The 17114-nt window shown below is 40.2% G+C and overlaps 2 protein-coding genes across 2 annotated transcripts; one reads left to right on the plus strand and one right to left on the minus strand.

Annotated features, from left to right (window-relative positions):
* The first annotated feature begins 803 nt into the window (after positions 1 to 803).
* LOC133078684 (zinc finger protein 665-like) lies at positions 804 to 7095 on the plus strand. The gene is made up of 2 exons (XM_061173833.1): positions 804 to 877; positions 5549 to 7095. Exons 1-2 carry the CDS (start codon positions 844 to 846, stop codon positions 7021 to 7023), a joined length of 1509 nt encoding a protein of 502 aa, XP_061029816.1. The 5' UTR covers positions 804 to 843; the 3' UTR covers positions 7024 to 7095.
* A 3310-nt stretch (positions 7096 to 10405) lies between these two features.
* On the minus strand, positions 10406 to 11089 carry LOC133078776 (high mobility group nucleosome-binding domain-containing protein 3). The gene has a single exon (XM_061173965.1). The coding sequence runs from the start codon at positions 10949 to 10951 to the stop codon at positions 10718 to 10720; it is 234 nt and encodes a 77-aa protein (XP_061029948.1). The 5' UTR covers positions 10952 to 11089; the 3' UTR covers positions 10406 to 10717.
* Positions 11090 to 17114: the final 6025 nt, after the last annotated feature.

Here is a 17114-nt window from a genome sequence, read left to right on the forward strand (position 1 = left end):
CGTCGCTCACCTTGAACTTCTTTCAAAATTTCTCAGGGAACCCTCTGTCAGTGTGCTTTTAATGCTCTTTCTGTTACTCAACTGTTTCATTCCTTAGCTTCAATTCCAGACACCAACCCTCTGAGTTCTGATATTTCCTGTGTCATTTTTTAGTTTTATGACCTGAGTCAAGTGTCTCCAAGTGTGTCTGACACAGTACTATCCTCTGTAAGATTGGAACAGGTCGCCTCTAATGAGCTATTATGTTTATAACAATTTCATACATGTAAAGAATTTCTTTAGAATGATATTTAGCATATAGGAATTGTTCCAACACTTCTAGTCATTGCTCTTGTTATCATTATCATAATTGCAGATTTTGACCTTTCTGTAAAGCCACTGTGGACTTTGTCATCTCTGAAGGCACCACTGATACTGTAGCTCATTTAGATTTTGAATATCACGCAGTGTGTAAAACATAATATGTAACACTTCTGCATAGACAACCTGTTATTGAATTTTATTTCTAAGTTTTTCGTGTGTTGTCCGGAAAAATAAAAAATCTACATTGATTGGAGGATATCGTAATTGCTATGAAAAGGCATAAGAAATTAAAATTAGACACCCATAATTTCCCTAAATACCTTTACATGGATCTGTCAGACTACATACTTCCACTGAATTGATCCTTACCACTCTCTCCTCTTCTCATTTTGTGTGATAATAAGAACTCTCTTCATGGCCCCTTGATGAGATATGTTTTCATTTCAGGCACCGTTGACATTCAAGGATGTGGCCATAGAATTCTCTCGGGAGGAGTGGGAATGCCTGGACCCTACTCAGAAGGCCTTTTATGTGGATGTGATGTTGGAGACCTACAGGAACCTGCTCTCCCTGGGTGAGGATAACTTCCCTTCAGAAGTTGGGATCTGCCTTTGGGTATCTTTGCATTTTCCCTCTGTGCCCCTTGGGAGCCCTTGTTTTGCTTGACTGATCTGAAATCCCTGTTGACTCAGATATGAAAAGCTTCATGATGTGATATCATTAGTTTAAGCTTCACTTTTCTGCAAATGATCTATCCATTTCATGATACGTCAGGCGTTGTTCCAGAGCTTAAGTATTTATAAAGCTCAGGGCAAACTTTTCAAATAACAAATTCTCTTTTTTCTACCCCTGTGCTTTCGATTCACTACTTCTTGGAAGAGAGCTAATTATCTGCATATTACACTGTTACCTCTACATTCAGAAGGAGGCAAGTGGTGGAGCAATCGGTGAAATATTTTTCCAGACCCACCCGTCATGTCCTCATTCCTCAGCTGAACAAAGAGCTGGGATTCTGGAAGAACCACAGATCTTACTTATTTCTTTTGAGAAGCAGAAATTTCTATTTCTGGTCTGAATATTATTTGCATTTTGGAACAAGAGGAAGAGCCCTAGCCTCTGAAGAGTGATGTGAAAATAGCAAAAAACCAAGGGGGTGGGAATTTATCAAAAGTGTGAACACAGGTTAGGTCTCAGAAGGGCAGAGAAGAAGCGGCAGCATTAGTAGTCTTTGGGTAACTCTACCCAAGTGGGAGAGTTCTTTCCGAAAATAGAAGTTTATTTATTTATTGTGAACTCTGAGAGGACATTTTTTCTTATTCCTGGGATATCATTCTGTCATTCAACATGTAAAATGTATTCTTTCACCCTCTGGTGGGGCTGCAGCCCCATCAGAGACAAAGGCAAAGTCTTTTTTTTTTTTTTAATTTATTTATTTCTATTGATTTATTTTTGCCTGCGTTGGGTCTTCGTTGCTGCGCATGGGCTTTCTCCAGTTGCGGTGAGCAAGGGCTACTCTTTGTTGCGGTGCGCGGGCTTCTCATTGCGGTGGCTTCTCGTTGCGGAGCACGGGCTCTAGGCTCGCAGGCTTCAGTAGTTGTGGCACGCGGGCTCAGTAGTTGTGACTCGCAGGCTCTAGAGCGCAGGCTCAGTAGTTGTGGCTCACGGGCTTAGTTGCTCCGCGGCAATGTGGGATCTTCCCGGACCAGGGCTCGAACCCGTGTCCCCTGCATTGGCAGGCAGATTCTTAACCGCTGCGCCACCAGGGAAGCCCAAAGGGCAAAGTCTTTATCATGATCTATACTCTGCCATCTGGCCCCTGGGAACTAGTTTTTACTTGACTTTGAGGAGCATGAAGAGGGTTGTTTTAAAGGGGTCTTTTGCCCCCTTCATTTCTCTTTCTGTACTTGATTTCATTGGATGCTCAGTTCTCAGTCCATATAATAAGAGTTGACGCCTCCAGACTCCAGTCCCTGGGCCTTTCTCAGTTTTATCCCTATTTGTGTTCTTATATGACCTAATCAGAAGATGGGAAAACACTGGCTGCTCTTTCATTCCATCTAGCACCTCAGAACCGGCATGGAGCTGTCTCAAACCCTGTCTGCTTGTTTAGATTTCACAGCCATTTCTTCTGTTCTGACTTTGCCGCACACTTCAGGGATGTGTGAAACAGAGAGGTGGATTGGATCTTGTGTAATTTTTACAGAGCAAAACTATAAAGACAGTGGACAGAGAGATCCTTTTTATTTCCCAGTCCCTCACGGGGGGAATACATGGATCTTTCAGGCTCTCAGTTTGGCATCTTGGATAGAACGCATGGTTTCCTCTCAAGGGCTGTAATATCTGACCCCCATATCTCGTATTTTTTTCACTCTTGTACTGCTCTACCAAGTCAGTAATGTAGACTCTCCTGATTTCATATTCTTCTAAGTTTGCATGATTTTGCCTTTTGAAACTTGCTTTTGAAATACATATTCCTAGAGTCTGAAATTTTATCCAGTTTCTTTGCTGTGATAATCCATCTGTAGCGGACAGCTACGGATGGACTCTCTGTGGAGTGGGTTTACTGGGTAACAGGAAATTTTTGTTGGAGAATGCTTTTCCTCTTATGCTGTAATATTTTCCTGCTCCACAGTAAGTCGCCACTTGAAGCTACTCAGTAAAGTGGTCTGCGTGTTGTAGGACACGAGATAGAAAGTATCACGAGAGCCTGACTGAGAAGTCTTTCCCGTTTTTTTTCTGGCTTGGAGGACTGTCACAAAAGCCTCTCTTAAGGGCACTGTGACAATCTTGTTTCCATATACTGATGACCATCCCCTATGAGCCTCAGGAAATGATGTAGGAATTTATCCCAGGAAAACTTTGTCCAAGTTCTCCTCTTCCTGATGCCAGACCCCAGGGCTGGAGGGTCTGACGTGGGGCTCAGAACTCTCACTCCTGTGGGAAGACCTCGGTAATGCAATTATTCTCCAGTTTGTCCGTCACCCGCACAAAGTATGGGATTTGGTGGTATCATGGGTCCGCCCCCTCCTACGTATCTCGTTGTGGTTTTTTCTTTATGTCTTTAGTTGTGGAGTATATCTTCTGGTAGGTTTTAGTCTTTTTCAGCGATGGTTGTTTTGCAGGTTGTTGTCATTTGGGTATGCTCCTGAGACGAGGTGAGCTTAGGGTCCTTCCGCTCAGCTATCTTGGCCGCGCTCCTCTTGTACAGTTATATTCACACAGCTAGACAATCACAAACTGTGCTCCCAATATGCATATACCCTGTGCTCCACTCATGCCCTTTCTCAGACCTGACCTTTCCTGACATGGTACTTTGATGTAGATGGAACCACTGTTATTTGCTCACATATTTATGTTGTTCCCCTGATTGTCTCAATTTCCGCAGCACTCCTTCACCCATCCCTCCACCTTCCACATCGCTCAGACTGTAAAAATGATCCCTCTTTTCCTGTCGAATAACTTTGTCATGACACGACCGAAATCACTATGTGCAGCTGTGATGATTCAGAAATCATTCTCAGGAGTGGTGGCTGAATAACATTATCAGTTACATGGCTCACTTCTTTTGCGTCTCTCTTGGAGTTTTCTTTTCGGACTCCTGGTATTTGTTTTAATATTTTGTAATCTGTACTGCCTGGGTGGGCAGTCATGCTTTAGAGTATGTTGTCTTAGTTTGGAAGTTCAGGTTCAAATCCTGTTTCTCTCAGTACTTTCTATATCAATTGCAGTCATGTACATAAACGTGTGAGTCTACTTCCCTGATTTGAAAAATTGTGTTGATTTCCCTCAAGCCTTTTAAACAAATTAGTGCCATTAGATGGCTTAGAATCTTGTATGTTTTACAGTAAAGATTGAAAAGTTACTTTTTATAAGTAGTTATGTCAATATTCTGTCATGTTTATTGTCATATCACTTTGTATCGTATCTTGTATGCTTTTCATCTCCAATTTGTTCTAAACAACGTTGTGTCTGACCCTAGTTAATAAATATACAAATTGCTCACTCTTTATTACGTATATTTTAGAGGCAGTGAACTGGAGAATTTAAGCGCTCTGTGAAGGTAGGGAATTGCTCTGTTTATTGGCTGTTAGGTAACTCTAGAATAGTTCATTTATTAATTTTTTTTGGTGTTTCTTAAAATTTATTTATTTATTTTTGGCTGCACTGGGTCTTTGTTGCTGTGAGCGGGCTTTTCTATAGTTGTGGCGAGCGGGGGCTACTCTTCGTTGCGGTGTGCAGGCTTCTCATCGTGGTGGCTTCTCTTGTTGCAGAGCATGGGCTCTAGGCACACGGGCTCAGTAGTTGTGGCGCACGGGCTTAGTTGCTCCGCAGCATGTGGGATCTTCCTGGACCAGGGCTTGAACCCGTGTCCCCTGCATTGGCAGGTGGATTCTTAACCACTGCACCACCAGGGAAGCCCCATTCATTAATTTTTAATTGTAATTTATATATGATGGTTTTTCAGCATTTATTATAGAATACAACTGACATGTACCACTTGTTAATGTAGTAAAATACGTATTCTTTGTGGGTATATAGTTTTATAGCAGATATTTAGAAAAATATTTTTTGAAAAATTGTGTTATCAAATTCATTTTCTATATGCTGTATTTTGTAATTCTATACTGCTAGTTATTTAAATTATTCATTAGATAAGTCTGTTTTGGATTATGTACCATTACAGTACAGTGTGTGTTCTTTAGCATTTATTTATGTACCATAGTGTGCAGAATATATGTACAGTATAATATTTTTTGTGTCCTCATTTATGAGACAGCAGTATGTTTATTGTTAATTGGTATATGCCTTGGTGGAAAAATGTTGTTTCTTCAAGAGCTAACATAAGTTTGTCTAGTGTGAATGTTTTTGTTATAGAGTGTTAGAACTAGGCTACCCTAATATTAATTTGAATTACATGTAATTACTCTTTCTTTAGTAAAGAGTCCTATTCTTTTAGTGTTCCTAAAATTTTTAAGGTCATGATTGGGAAGTTTCATAACCTTGTTGGGCATAAGTATTACTTTGTGTTTATTTTACTTTATTTTGGCCACGCTGTGTGGCTTGCGGCATCTTAGTTCCCGGACTAGGGATTGAACCCGTGCCCCCTGCAGTGGGAGTGCAGAGCCCTAACCTCTGCACCACCGGGGAATTACCTACTTTTGGTTTAATATCATATATTCAACATTAAACGTTTACTCATGAATTGTAATGAATAATACACCTTATGGTTCTTTGTATCTTGTAGATATCTCTCATATACATGTGGTCAAGAAATTACAACCAAGAGCAAACAGTGATAGAGGAGAAGTATTCCAAACCGTGATGTTGGAAAGACAGGAAAGCCATGAAATGAAACATTTTTACTTCACGGAAATCCAGGAAGATGACTTTGGGTGTCAGTGGAAGGATGATGAAAGAAATTACAAAGGGATGTCTGTAGCCTGTAAGGAAAATGTAACTCACAGAAGAGATCGACATGGTAGGTGGAATTCAGGAAAGAAGCCCATTGAAAATAGACTTACATTAAGCTTTCAGGATGAACTGCATGTATTTAAGAACGATATTTACAAATGTAATGACTGTGGCAAAGCCTTTAATCATGGCTCATCCCTCCGCAGACACCAGATAATCCATACGGGAGAGAAGTTATATAAATGTGGGGTATGTGGCAATGTTTTTCGTCTAAAGTCACACCTTATAAGTCATTGGACAACTCATACTCGTGAGAAAACTTACAAATGTAATGACTGTGGCAAAAGCTTTAATCATGGCTCATCCCTCCGTAGACATCAGATAAGCCATACCGGAGAGAAACTGTATAAATGTGATGTATGTAGCAAAGTGTGTAGTCAGAATTCCTCCCTTAAACGTCATCAGAGGATTCATACCGGAGAGAGACCTTACCAATGTAATGAGTGTGGCAAAACCTTTAATCGTGGTTCTCACCTCTCCACACATGAGGTAATCCATACAGGAGTGAAATTATGTAAATGTGACGTGTGTGGCAAAGTCTTTAGCCAAAATTCATGCCTTAGAATCCATCGGAGAATTCATAACGGAGAGAAACCTTACAAATGTAATGAGTGTGGTAAGGTCTTTCGTCAAAATTCACATCTTGGAAGACATCAGAGAATTCATACCGGGGAAAAACCTTACAAATGTAAAGAGTGTGGCAAGGTCTTTAATCAATATTCAAATCTTGCAAGTCATCAGAGAATTCATACTGGAGAGAAACCTTACAACTGTAATGTGTGTGGCAAGGTCTTCAGTCAAAATTCAAATCTTGTAAGTCATCAGAGAATTCACACGGGAGAGAAACCCTATAAATGTAACGAGTGTGGCAAATTCTTTAATCAAAAGGCATACCTTACAAAGCATCAGAGAGTTCATAATGAAGAGAAGTCTTACAAATGTAATGTGTGTGACAAGGTCTTCAATCGAAATTCAAATCTTGAAAGTCATCAGAGAATTCATACTGGAGAGAAACCTTACAAATGTAATGAGTGTGGCAGGTTCTTTTCTCAAAAGCCAAACCTTGGAAAGCATCAGAGAGTTCATACTGGAGAGAAGCCTTACAAATGTAATGAGTGTGGGAAGGTCTTCAGTCGAAATTCACTTTTTGCAATTCATCAGAGAATACATAATGTAGAGAAACCTTTCAACTTTAATGAAGTTGAAATGCCTTTACTCAGATCTCAACCCTCACTAAATATCCGATAATTTATATGTGAGAGAAACCATGTAAATGTGACATATGTGGGAAGGTCTTCATTCAAAATTTACACCTTGCAATTCATTGGAGAATTCATAGTGGGGAGAAGCTGAGCAAACGTCATGAATATGGCAAAGATTTTGTGCCTGCAAGCCTCACTTTCTATCAGATAATCCATAGTGGAGAGAAACCTTACAAATGTAATGAGTATCTCAATGTTTTCAGTCCAAATTCATACCTTAAGATCTGCCAAATACTTTATACTGGAGAAAATCTTTTCAAATATAATGACTGTGGCAAATCCTTCAGTGTTCTGTCAAGCCTAACTTAACCATCAGGTAATCCATACTGGTGAGAGACTTTAATAATATAGTGATATGACAAGGTTTCTATCAGGCATCCACATCTTAGGCTTCATTAGAAAATTCATTCTGAATAGCAACCAGATAAATGCATTTATTGTGGCCAGGCCTTAAGAGGAGGAATTTATTAAAGAACTCATTCTGGAGATTACCTCACAAATGCCATGAATGTGAAATAATAATCTTATTTCTCAGGTAAGACAGTTTATATTTGTGAGTGACAGACCACCTGGAGAACAGTGACCGAAAAGAAGTGGGAGCATCATCCTTCTCACCTAACAGGAAGTCCAGAGGGTGTAGTGTGGGGTGTGATGGGTCCTCTGCTGCTTCATCCATGAGCACTTGGTCCTCACCTTCCTATAGTAACATGACTGCTGTATGATTGAGAAGGGTGAAGGTGGAGGGCAAAAACCCTTTTCATTTTAAGATTCTGTCTTGTTTTCATGGAAACATTCATCCCAGATATATTCTCTTTGGGTCATGCTCTTGTGACATTTCTGAGAACTCTGCATCAAGTTCTGGATTCTGAAGATTTTATTCTATACCGTTTTTCCTAAATCTCTTATAGAATAAAGTTTTAAACTTTTTTTAAAAGCTTTGATTTACTTTGAGCTAATATTTGTACAGATGTAAAGTTTAAATGGAGATCTCTTTTTTTTTTTCTTCTTTGAATATTTCATTGATTAGCACCAGTGTTGGGAAGTCGTTCCTTCATTGAATTGCCTGAGTACCTTTGTCAAAAAGTGGTTGGAAGTACACTTGACCCTTGAACAAGGCATGGAGTTAGGGTTTTAGACTCATGAGCAGTTGTAAATTCTCGTATAACTTAATGTTGTCCCTCTCTATCCGTGGTTCCGCATCCTCAGATTCAACCGGCCACAGATCCTGTAGTACTGTAGTAGTATTTATTGGAAAAAATGCCCATATAATTGAATCCACACAGCTCACACCTGTGCTGTTCAAGGGTTACCGGCACTGATGTAGGGCTCTTTCTGTTCCATTAGTCTATGTGTTCCGTCACTGCACAAATCCCACACAGTCTTGATAACTGTCACTATATTAGAAATCTTGAGGTCATGTGGAGTGATTCCAACCACTTCAGTATTTTTCAGGTATTTTAGCTCTTCTAGTTCTTTTGCCTTTCCCTATTATTTTTAGAAAAATCTTGTTTGAATCTACAGAAATCTTGATTGAAAACACATTAAACCTGTATGTCAACTTGGGGCGTTTTAATATCATTTCTATGTTGTGTCTTCCAGTCAATTAATCTGGTATATTTTGTTAACAATTCAATGAATATGGTATGTTTCGCTCAGATGACCTAAATAGAAGGTCATCTTTGTTTCATTACAGTTGTAAGTTTCAGCATAAAAGTCCTTACTTTGTTAGATTTACACATTTTCCTTCTACTTTTACTTTTTTGAGCATTCAAACATTGTATTATATATTTAATTTCAATTTCCATTTGTAAATTGCATGTGTATAAAATTACAGTGGATTTTTGCACATTGTACCCTGACACCTTGCAAATTATACTTTTTCTAGAAATTTGTATAGATTGTTTTGATTCTCTACATACATTAATTTATTAAATTTTCTGTTTCTACTGTAACAAATTACCACAAACTGAGGGACTTGAAGGAACACAAAATTATTCTCTTACGGTTCTGGAGGCGAGACGTGTAAAATGATCCAAAGCACTGTGCTCCTTCTGGATATTCCAGGGCAGAATTTGTTTTCTTGCCTTTCTTGGATGCCAGAAGCCACTTACCTTCTTTGTCTCATGGTCGCCATGTGTATTCGCATGACACTCTTTCAGTTAATTCATGATTGTATTCAGATATCTTCTTATCATGTGGGCATTTCCTGAACACGTTGTTTACATTAGGACACCCTGTCACTCTCTCATTGTACGTGTACACCTTCATCGTACTTAACACCATCATATCTGATTTAATTATTCCTGACTTTCCCTTGTAGAATATATATGCTCCTTAAAGGCAGGGTATTGATTTTGTTTCCTGCTAGATATCCACTGACTGGAAGCATTCCCAACTGACAGGTGAGTGAATGCGTTTATCAGTGCAAAGAAGGTTTGTATAATGCATCGGCTCATAGGTCAGTAAGTCAGATGGTCAAATAAACATGTAATTATATTGCATTTGTGGCCTCACATTCTTTACTCCATTAACATTACACCTGAAAGTTCTGAACATTTGTCATAAATTCTCACAGTATGATTTATTCACACGTGAAATTTTCTCCCACGTGGGCTCAACAGATCTAACTCATCAGTGAAGAGATGTCTTCATGAAGTATTTTTCATCCACAACATTTTAAGTTTAGGATTCTTTCATTCGTGCTCCATTCCACACCCGTGACAAAATAATTCTGTTTCTCAGGTAGTAACTGAAAGAAGTAAGTTTATCATTCTCACCAAACAGGAAGTCCAGAGGGTGCCGTGGGCGGTGTGATAGGTCCTCTGCCACTTCTACCGCCATGAGCACTTAAGTCTTCAGTGCCCTCATAGCAACCTGGCTGCGGGATGACGAAGAAGGCTGAGAGGCAAAACCCTCTTCAATTTTAGGTTTTGTCTCATTTTCATGGAAGATTATTAGCCAGTTGCATTAAATGGCCACCGTAATTTTAATAATAATATGAAATTTCAAATTTCATATTTCCTACGAATAGAGAAAAAAAGTAAAGGGAAAAGGTGTCAGGGACAGATTATATCAAAAGACTTTCTTCTTTATCGTGATAGGGTAATATTCCATGTAACACTGGGCTACTCTGATGTTCAAAATGTCAAGGAAAAGTTTTTAGAGCCCTTGTGTTTTCTAACTCACAGATTTATTTCTTTTTTTTTTTTTTTTTTTTTGCAGGCAGGAAAACCTTTTATTTTAAACCACAAATAGTCAGCAGGTGGCCACAACTATCCATGTTTCATTAAAATCACGTAAAACCTAGGTACAAAAGCACCACTGATTATTGCTCTAGAAAAACTGCATGAAAAAATTCAAATACGCACAGTAAAAACACCACAGTATGCACAGGACTAAATTTTTAAAGCAAGTGCATGGAATGCTGAATCAATTTTACAGACAGCTTCCAATATTAAATTGGTATTTCTTTTACTCAAGGATGACGGGAATTTCCAAAAAGCTTGACTATGAGAAGGTAAAATGTCCATCCTTATATATTTTTGTATGCCAACTAGTAGAGTCCTAAAAAATTAGCATTTACAAAATACTCGGTAAAAATAGCTCTTAAAAGTTGTCCCAAGAGGTACATAAAATCAACCCCAATTTTCATGACAATTCATTCTCCCTCGTTTACAGATTCAGTTTTCTGTGCCTTCCTTTCCAGCTTCTTGCTTTTCCTCCTTCTTCCCTTTAGCACCTTTGTTAACCTTTGTTGCCAGTTCTTTCTTAGCAGATGTTTTTCTTGGTTTAGGTTCAGGTTTTGGGGGAGCAGGTTTCGCTGACAACCTGGCAGACCGTCTGGTGGGCTCCTGTTTAGTTACTTTGGATCCATCCTTGCCCTCTGGATTCTCTGGAGACTTTCTCTTCGGCATAATGACTACGTTGGTGCAGCTAAAAAGTAAAGCAACGGGCTGGAACTGCTGGCACCGCCGCTGGATGCTGGCACCGCCGCTGGAGGCTGCCCCCGCCGCAGCTGTTCACGCGCAGGGCTCGGTGTAGCCCGGCCTCCGGGACCTCTTATTTCTTTTCTGCTGTGTCTGATTCTAAACACAAATCATTGTCCAATTTTTTTTTTTTTTTTTTTTTTTTTTTTTTTTTTTTGGCTGTGCCCCGCAGCTTGCGGGATCTTAGTTCCCTGACCAGGGATTGAACCGGTGCCCTCACAGTGAAAGTGCCAAGTCCTAACCTCTGGACTGCCAGAGAATTCCCTCTCCAATTGTGATGTAGTTATTCTGATTCCAGCATCAGGGCAAGAAGTAAAGGAATCCATTTTGAGATGTTTTTTATCCATGCCATCCTACCTGAATGTGAGAAATATACAAAAGGCTTGTAGTTGGGAAATATTCTAATATCACCTCCAAATATATTTTAATATTAGACTCTATATAGTAATATAACTGCTATATCATAACTCTGAGATGTTAAATATTGGGGAAGGAACATTAAATATTTTCCATGAACTACTAGAGGCTCAAATAGGATTTACCTGCAACAAGGTAAGATAAGCAACAAGGATTTACCGTATGGCATATGAAATTACATTCACTATCTTGGAATAACCTACAATGGAGATTAATCTGAAAAAAATTTGTATAACTGAAGCACTTTGTGGCACACCTGAAACTCATACAATATTGTAAATCAGCTATCCTTCGATCAAAAAAAGAAGTGGAACTTTCCTGGTGGTCCAGTGGGTAAGACTCTGTGCTCCCAATGGAGGGGCCTGGGTTCGGTCCCTGGTCAAGGAACTAGATCCCACACGCATGCCTCAACTACGAGTTCTCATGCCGCAACTAAGAAGCCCCCATGCCACAACTAAAGATCCCACTTGTTGCAACTAAGATCTGGTGCAGCCAAAATAAATAAATGTTTTTAAATAAGTAAATAAAAAAGTATTTTCTTGAAAATATGGAATATATTCAATTGAGGGTAAGCCCTGAAAATATTACCTTAAATTTACACTGTTCTGGAAGACAGGAAATAATTCTTTGTTGTTGTTGTTGTTGTTACCATACTCTTTATTGAAAAATCGGAGTTTAATGACTTCAAAATGTTAGTTTAGCCGCAAATGATTATTTCCTGGGTGATTCATTCTCCTTTTAAAATATCATTATCTGGGCTTCCCTGGTGGCGCAGTGGTTGAGAAATCTGCCTGCCAATGCAGGGGACATGGGTTCGAGCCCTGGTCTGGGAGGATCCCACGTGCCGCGGAGCAGCTGGGCCCGTGAGCCACAACTACTGAGCCTGCGCATCTGGAGCCTGTGCTCCGCCAACAAGAGAGGCCACGATAGTGAGAGGCCCGCGCACCGCGATGAAGAATGGCCCCCACTTGCCACAACTAGAGAAAGCCCTCGCACAGAAACGAAGACCCAACACAGCCAAAAATAAATTAATTAAAAAAAAAAGATGATGGCAAAAATTTTTTAAAAATAAAAAAAATAAAATAAAATATCACTATCCAATGTAGATCTGATTTTACTAGTTAGAAGCTAAATATGATATACATATGTGTACTACATTTCATCTTAATAATTAAAGTAATTTATAGATGAGCACAGGCGGACTGGGAACATATTTGGTGATTAGTTTTGTGGCAACCTTTTGTACAGATTGTTACTTTTGGAAAGTTGTAGGTCCTAATATAAATTCTTTCTTAAATTACCAGTTTCCTTTTTATTTGTAGTTTGCAATAAAATATTATTGATCCTTAAAATTCAAATCAACCAGTTTTGCCAAATAAGATGAGAGTGGAAATAATGCACTACTCGTCCGAATGACCAAATCCACATTTCTTAAAAATCATAATAACCCACCAAGCAATCCACATTTACATATCTACCCAAGGGATTTGTAAACATTTTCCACGTTAACACCTTGTAAAAGATTGTTGATAGAAGCGGTTTTTATTTTTATTATTTCTTTATTTAAATTTCTTTATTTAATTTATTTATTTTTGTCTGCGTTGGGTCTTCATTGCTGCGCGTGGGCTTTCTCTAGTTGCAGCGAGTGGGGGCTACTCTTCATTGCGTGCGCGGGCTTCTCATTGTGGTGGCTTCTCTTGTTGCGGAGCACGGTCTCTAGGCCTGGGGGCTTCAGTAGTTGTGGCTCGTGGGCTCTAGAGCGCAGGCTCAGTAGTTGTGGCGCATAGGCTTAGTTGCTCCACGGCATGTGGGCTCTTCCCAGACCAGGGCTAGAACCCGTGTCTCCTGCATTGTCAGGCAGATTCTTAACCACTGCGCCACCAGGGAAGCCTGAAGCATTTTTTAAATAATAGCCAAAATGTGGAAAGAACCCAAAGCTCCATTAAATGATGAATGTTTAAACAAACTGGAATGTTTCTCATCAGAAATAAAAGTTACGAAGCACTGATAAAAGTTAATCATGGATGACCCTTGAAAACATTATGCCAAGTACAAGAAGAGAGATGGCCATATATTGTGACTTAATTTATATAGAATGCCCAGAATAGTCATATCTGTAGAGATGGAAAGTAGCTAAATATTTGCTTGTGGCTCAGGGTAGAGTGCTGAATAACTATTAATGCGTACAGGTTTTTTTTAAGAGGTGATGACGAATGATGAAAACGTTGTTGGACAGCATTGCAAACATACTAAATCCCACTGTATGCTGAACATGAAAACTGTATATTTTATTGTATACAAATTATACAATAAAAGAAACAAGCTAATATCTCCATGTTGAATTCAGAAAATTGTTCCGATTTACTAACCATGGCCTACAAGGTGTTGGAGAGAGGAGTTCCAGTTTCCATTGTACCAGTGGAAGGAAGACATGATGATAGGAACAATGTCAAGAAGGGGAGGAACTGGAGAGATACATTTTTTTTTAATTGAAGTAAAGTTGATTTACAAAGTTGTGTCAATCTCTGCTGTACAGCAAAGTGACTCAGTTATACACATATGGACTGTCTTTTTTGTCAATACTCTTTCCCATTATGGTTTCTCACAGGATACTGAATATAGTTCCCTGGGCTATACAGTAGGACCTTGTTGTTTATCCATTCTACATATAATAGTTTGCATCTGCTAACCCCAAACTCCCAGTCCATCCCTCTCCCTCCCGACCCCCCACTTGGCAACCACAAGTCTATTTTCTATCTCTATGAGTCTGTTTCTGTGAGAGAGACATTTTTAAGGTAAAATTAACAGACCGTGTTTCCAAAATGCCAGTGATAGGGACTTCCCTGGCAGTCCAGTGGTTAAGACTCCATGCTTCCAATGCAAGGGACGTGGGTTCAATTCCTGGTTTGGGAACTAAGATCCTACATACCATACAGCCTGGCCAAAAATAATAATAATCATAAAAATAAAATAAAATCCCAGTGATGCACCTGCACGTTAGCAATAAGTCTCTTGCTACGCCACTGTGAGACTAGTTCATTATCTGGTACTATTCCAGTTCTCTCAATAAACTTGAAATGTGAGGAGATTCTGTCTTCATGGTTATAGAATTCATACATTGCATCTGTCATTTCTCTGTGTACATGCCACACAAATCTTAAAACAACCCCTTGATTTATGCATCCTCCAGGCATTTCAGTGAAGTAAAACGGAAGAAATGCAAATGAAATAAATTGGGCAAACTGTGTTTTTAAAAATAATAATGAAATATATGACTCACAAAATGAGCTTCCTCAGGAAACTAAAAATAGAACTACCATTTGATCCAGGAATTCCACTCCTCGGTATATATCTGGAAATGATGGAAGCACTAGTTTGAAAAGATACATGCATCCCAATGTTCATAGCAGCATTATTTACAGTAGCCAGTATATGGGAGCAACCCAAGTGTCCATCAAGAAAAAGATGGATTAGGGCATCCGTGGTGGTGCAGTGGTTAAGAATCCGCCTGCCAATGCAGGGGACACGGGTTCGAGCTCTGGTCCGGGAAGATCCCACATGCCGCAGAGCAACTAAGCACGTGCGCCACAACTACAGAGCCTGCGCTCTAGAGACCCCGAGCCACAACTACTGAGCCCACATGCCACAACTACCGAAGCCCACGTGCCTAGAGCCTGTGCTCCGCAGCAAGAGAAGCCACTGCAATGAGGAGCCCATGCACCGCAACGAAGAGTAGCCCCCGGTCGCGGCAACTAGAGAAAGCCCGTGTGCAGCAATGAAGACCCAACGCAGCCATAAATAAATAAATTTCTTTTTTTAAAAAGCCATAAAAAAGGATAAAGATGGATTAAAGAAGTGGTATACATATCTACAATGAAATATTACTCAGCCACAAAGAAGAATGAAATTCTGCCATTTGCAGCACCATAGGTGGACCTAGAGCATATTATGCTAAGTGAAATATGTCCGACAGAGAAAGACAAATACTACTTGATATCAGTTACATGTGGAATCTAGAAAAGAAATGAATGTATATAGTGAAACAGGACACACTCACAGAGAAAAACTAGGTTACCTGTGAAGAGAGGGAGGAGGGGAAGGGCAAGATAAGATTATGGGATTGAGAGAGCCAAGCTATCAATACCTTGTATAAAATAGATAAGGAATATCTTAAACAATATATTGCACAGCACAGGGAATCATAGCGATTATTTTGTAATAAGTTTTATAATCTATGAAAATTCTGAATCACTATGCTGTGCACGTGCGGTGAATGTCATATTGTAAATCAACCATAGTTCAATAAATAAATATATATCATGCATATGTATCATATAGGATTCACAAAATGGAATTTTATAACAGTTGAGATATAATGCTTATTACTATAACTTAAATTTTTTAATAGCCTTTCAAAAAGCCTCTTTTGAAAAATTATGATTCATATTTATAATCTGATAAATACCTGCACACATTAATTTTCATGAAACAAGTGGAAAATATCCTAGGCAATTCATCTGAACAGTATTTCACAAGTATTTCTAACAGTCATATTGCACCATGAGATCTGTGTGCATCAGGAAGCGGAATGTAGCAAGTGTGTTGTTTTTTTTAAATAATTAATTAATTAATTAATTAATGGCTGCGTTGGGTCTTTGTTACTGCTCAAGGGCTTTCTCTAGTTGCGTGGGAGCGGGAGCTACTCTTCATTGCGGTGCGTGGCTTCTCGTTGCGGTGGCTTCCCTTGTTGCGGAGCAACGGGCTCTAGGCACGTGGGCTTCGGTAGTTGTGGAACACGGGCTCACTAGTGGTGGCTCGCGGGCTCTAGAGCATAGGCTCAGCAGCTGTGGCACACAGACTTAGTTGCTCTGCAGCCTGTGGGATCTACCCAGACCAGGGCTTGAACCCAAGTCCCCTGCATTGTAAGGCGGATTCTTCACCACCGAGCAACCAGGGAAGCCCTACCTGGAACCTTTTATCTCATATACATTTTCAATTCACTTAGACACGCCAGCAAACTGCTGGCAAAAACAGCTTTTAATTGAAACCATTCTCGACTCGTTAGGAGGAAACATCTTAGTTTCCGATATAACTGGCCCAAGCAACGGTAAGCTTTTGCCTTAAAACTGTAGCAAACAGTAAATTAAAACAAGCAGTTTCAAGCTGCAGGGACCAAGCTACCCCTCGCCGCCTCCCGCCCCGCCTGCCGGCGCTCCCTGGACTGACAGGGGCTCCCTGCTCGCCCCGCCCCTCGCCGCTAGCGTTCCGCCCAAGCCCCGCCCCCAGAAGCCCTGCTTCTAACTCCGAGCGCGCGCCGTTAATAACGGAAGCGGAAGCGGACAGCGCGGAGAGAAGGTCACCCTGCTGAGAGTAAGTTTTCTTTTCTAGTGTGACTCTGTGCCGCGCGGCCCCCCTTTCTCCATCCTCAGAGTGTGGGGGTCACCAAGGACCGTAAATCCCAGCACCCGGCCCTACGCTCCCAGTAAATCCAGACGTCGCCGTTACAGGTCGGGCATGTTTTCCTTTGGGTTTGAATTCGCCCTGAGGCCGGTCCCGGTGCCCTTGGCTTTTCTGCCTTCGGTCCAGGGAGACACCTCCATTCGCGACATTTTCCTGCTTAAAATCCATTACTGCCTCCGCCCCTTCCCGCCCCCTGTAACGTCCCCTTCCGCGA

Source organism: Eubalaena glacialis, chromosome 18 (assembly GCF_028564815.1).
Source record: "Eubalaena glacialis isolate mEubGla1 chromosome 18, mEubGla1.1.hap2.+ XY, whole genome shotgun sequence".
NCBI classification, from domain to species: domain Eukaryota; kingdom Metazoa; phylum Chordata; class Mammalia; order Artiodactyla; family Balaenidae; genus Eubalaena; species Eubalaena glacialis.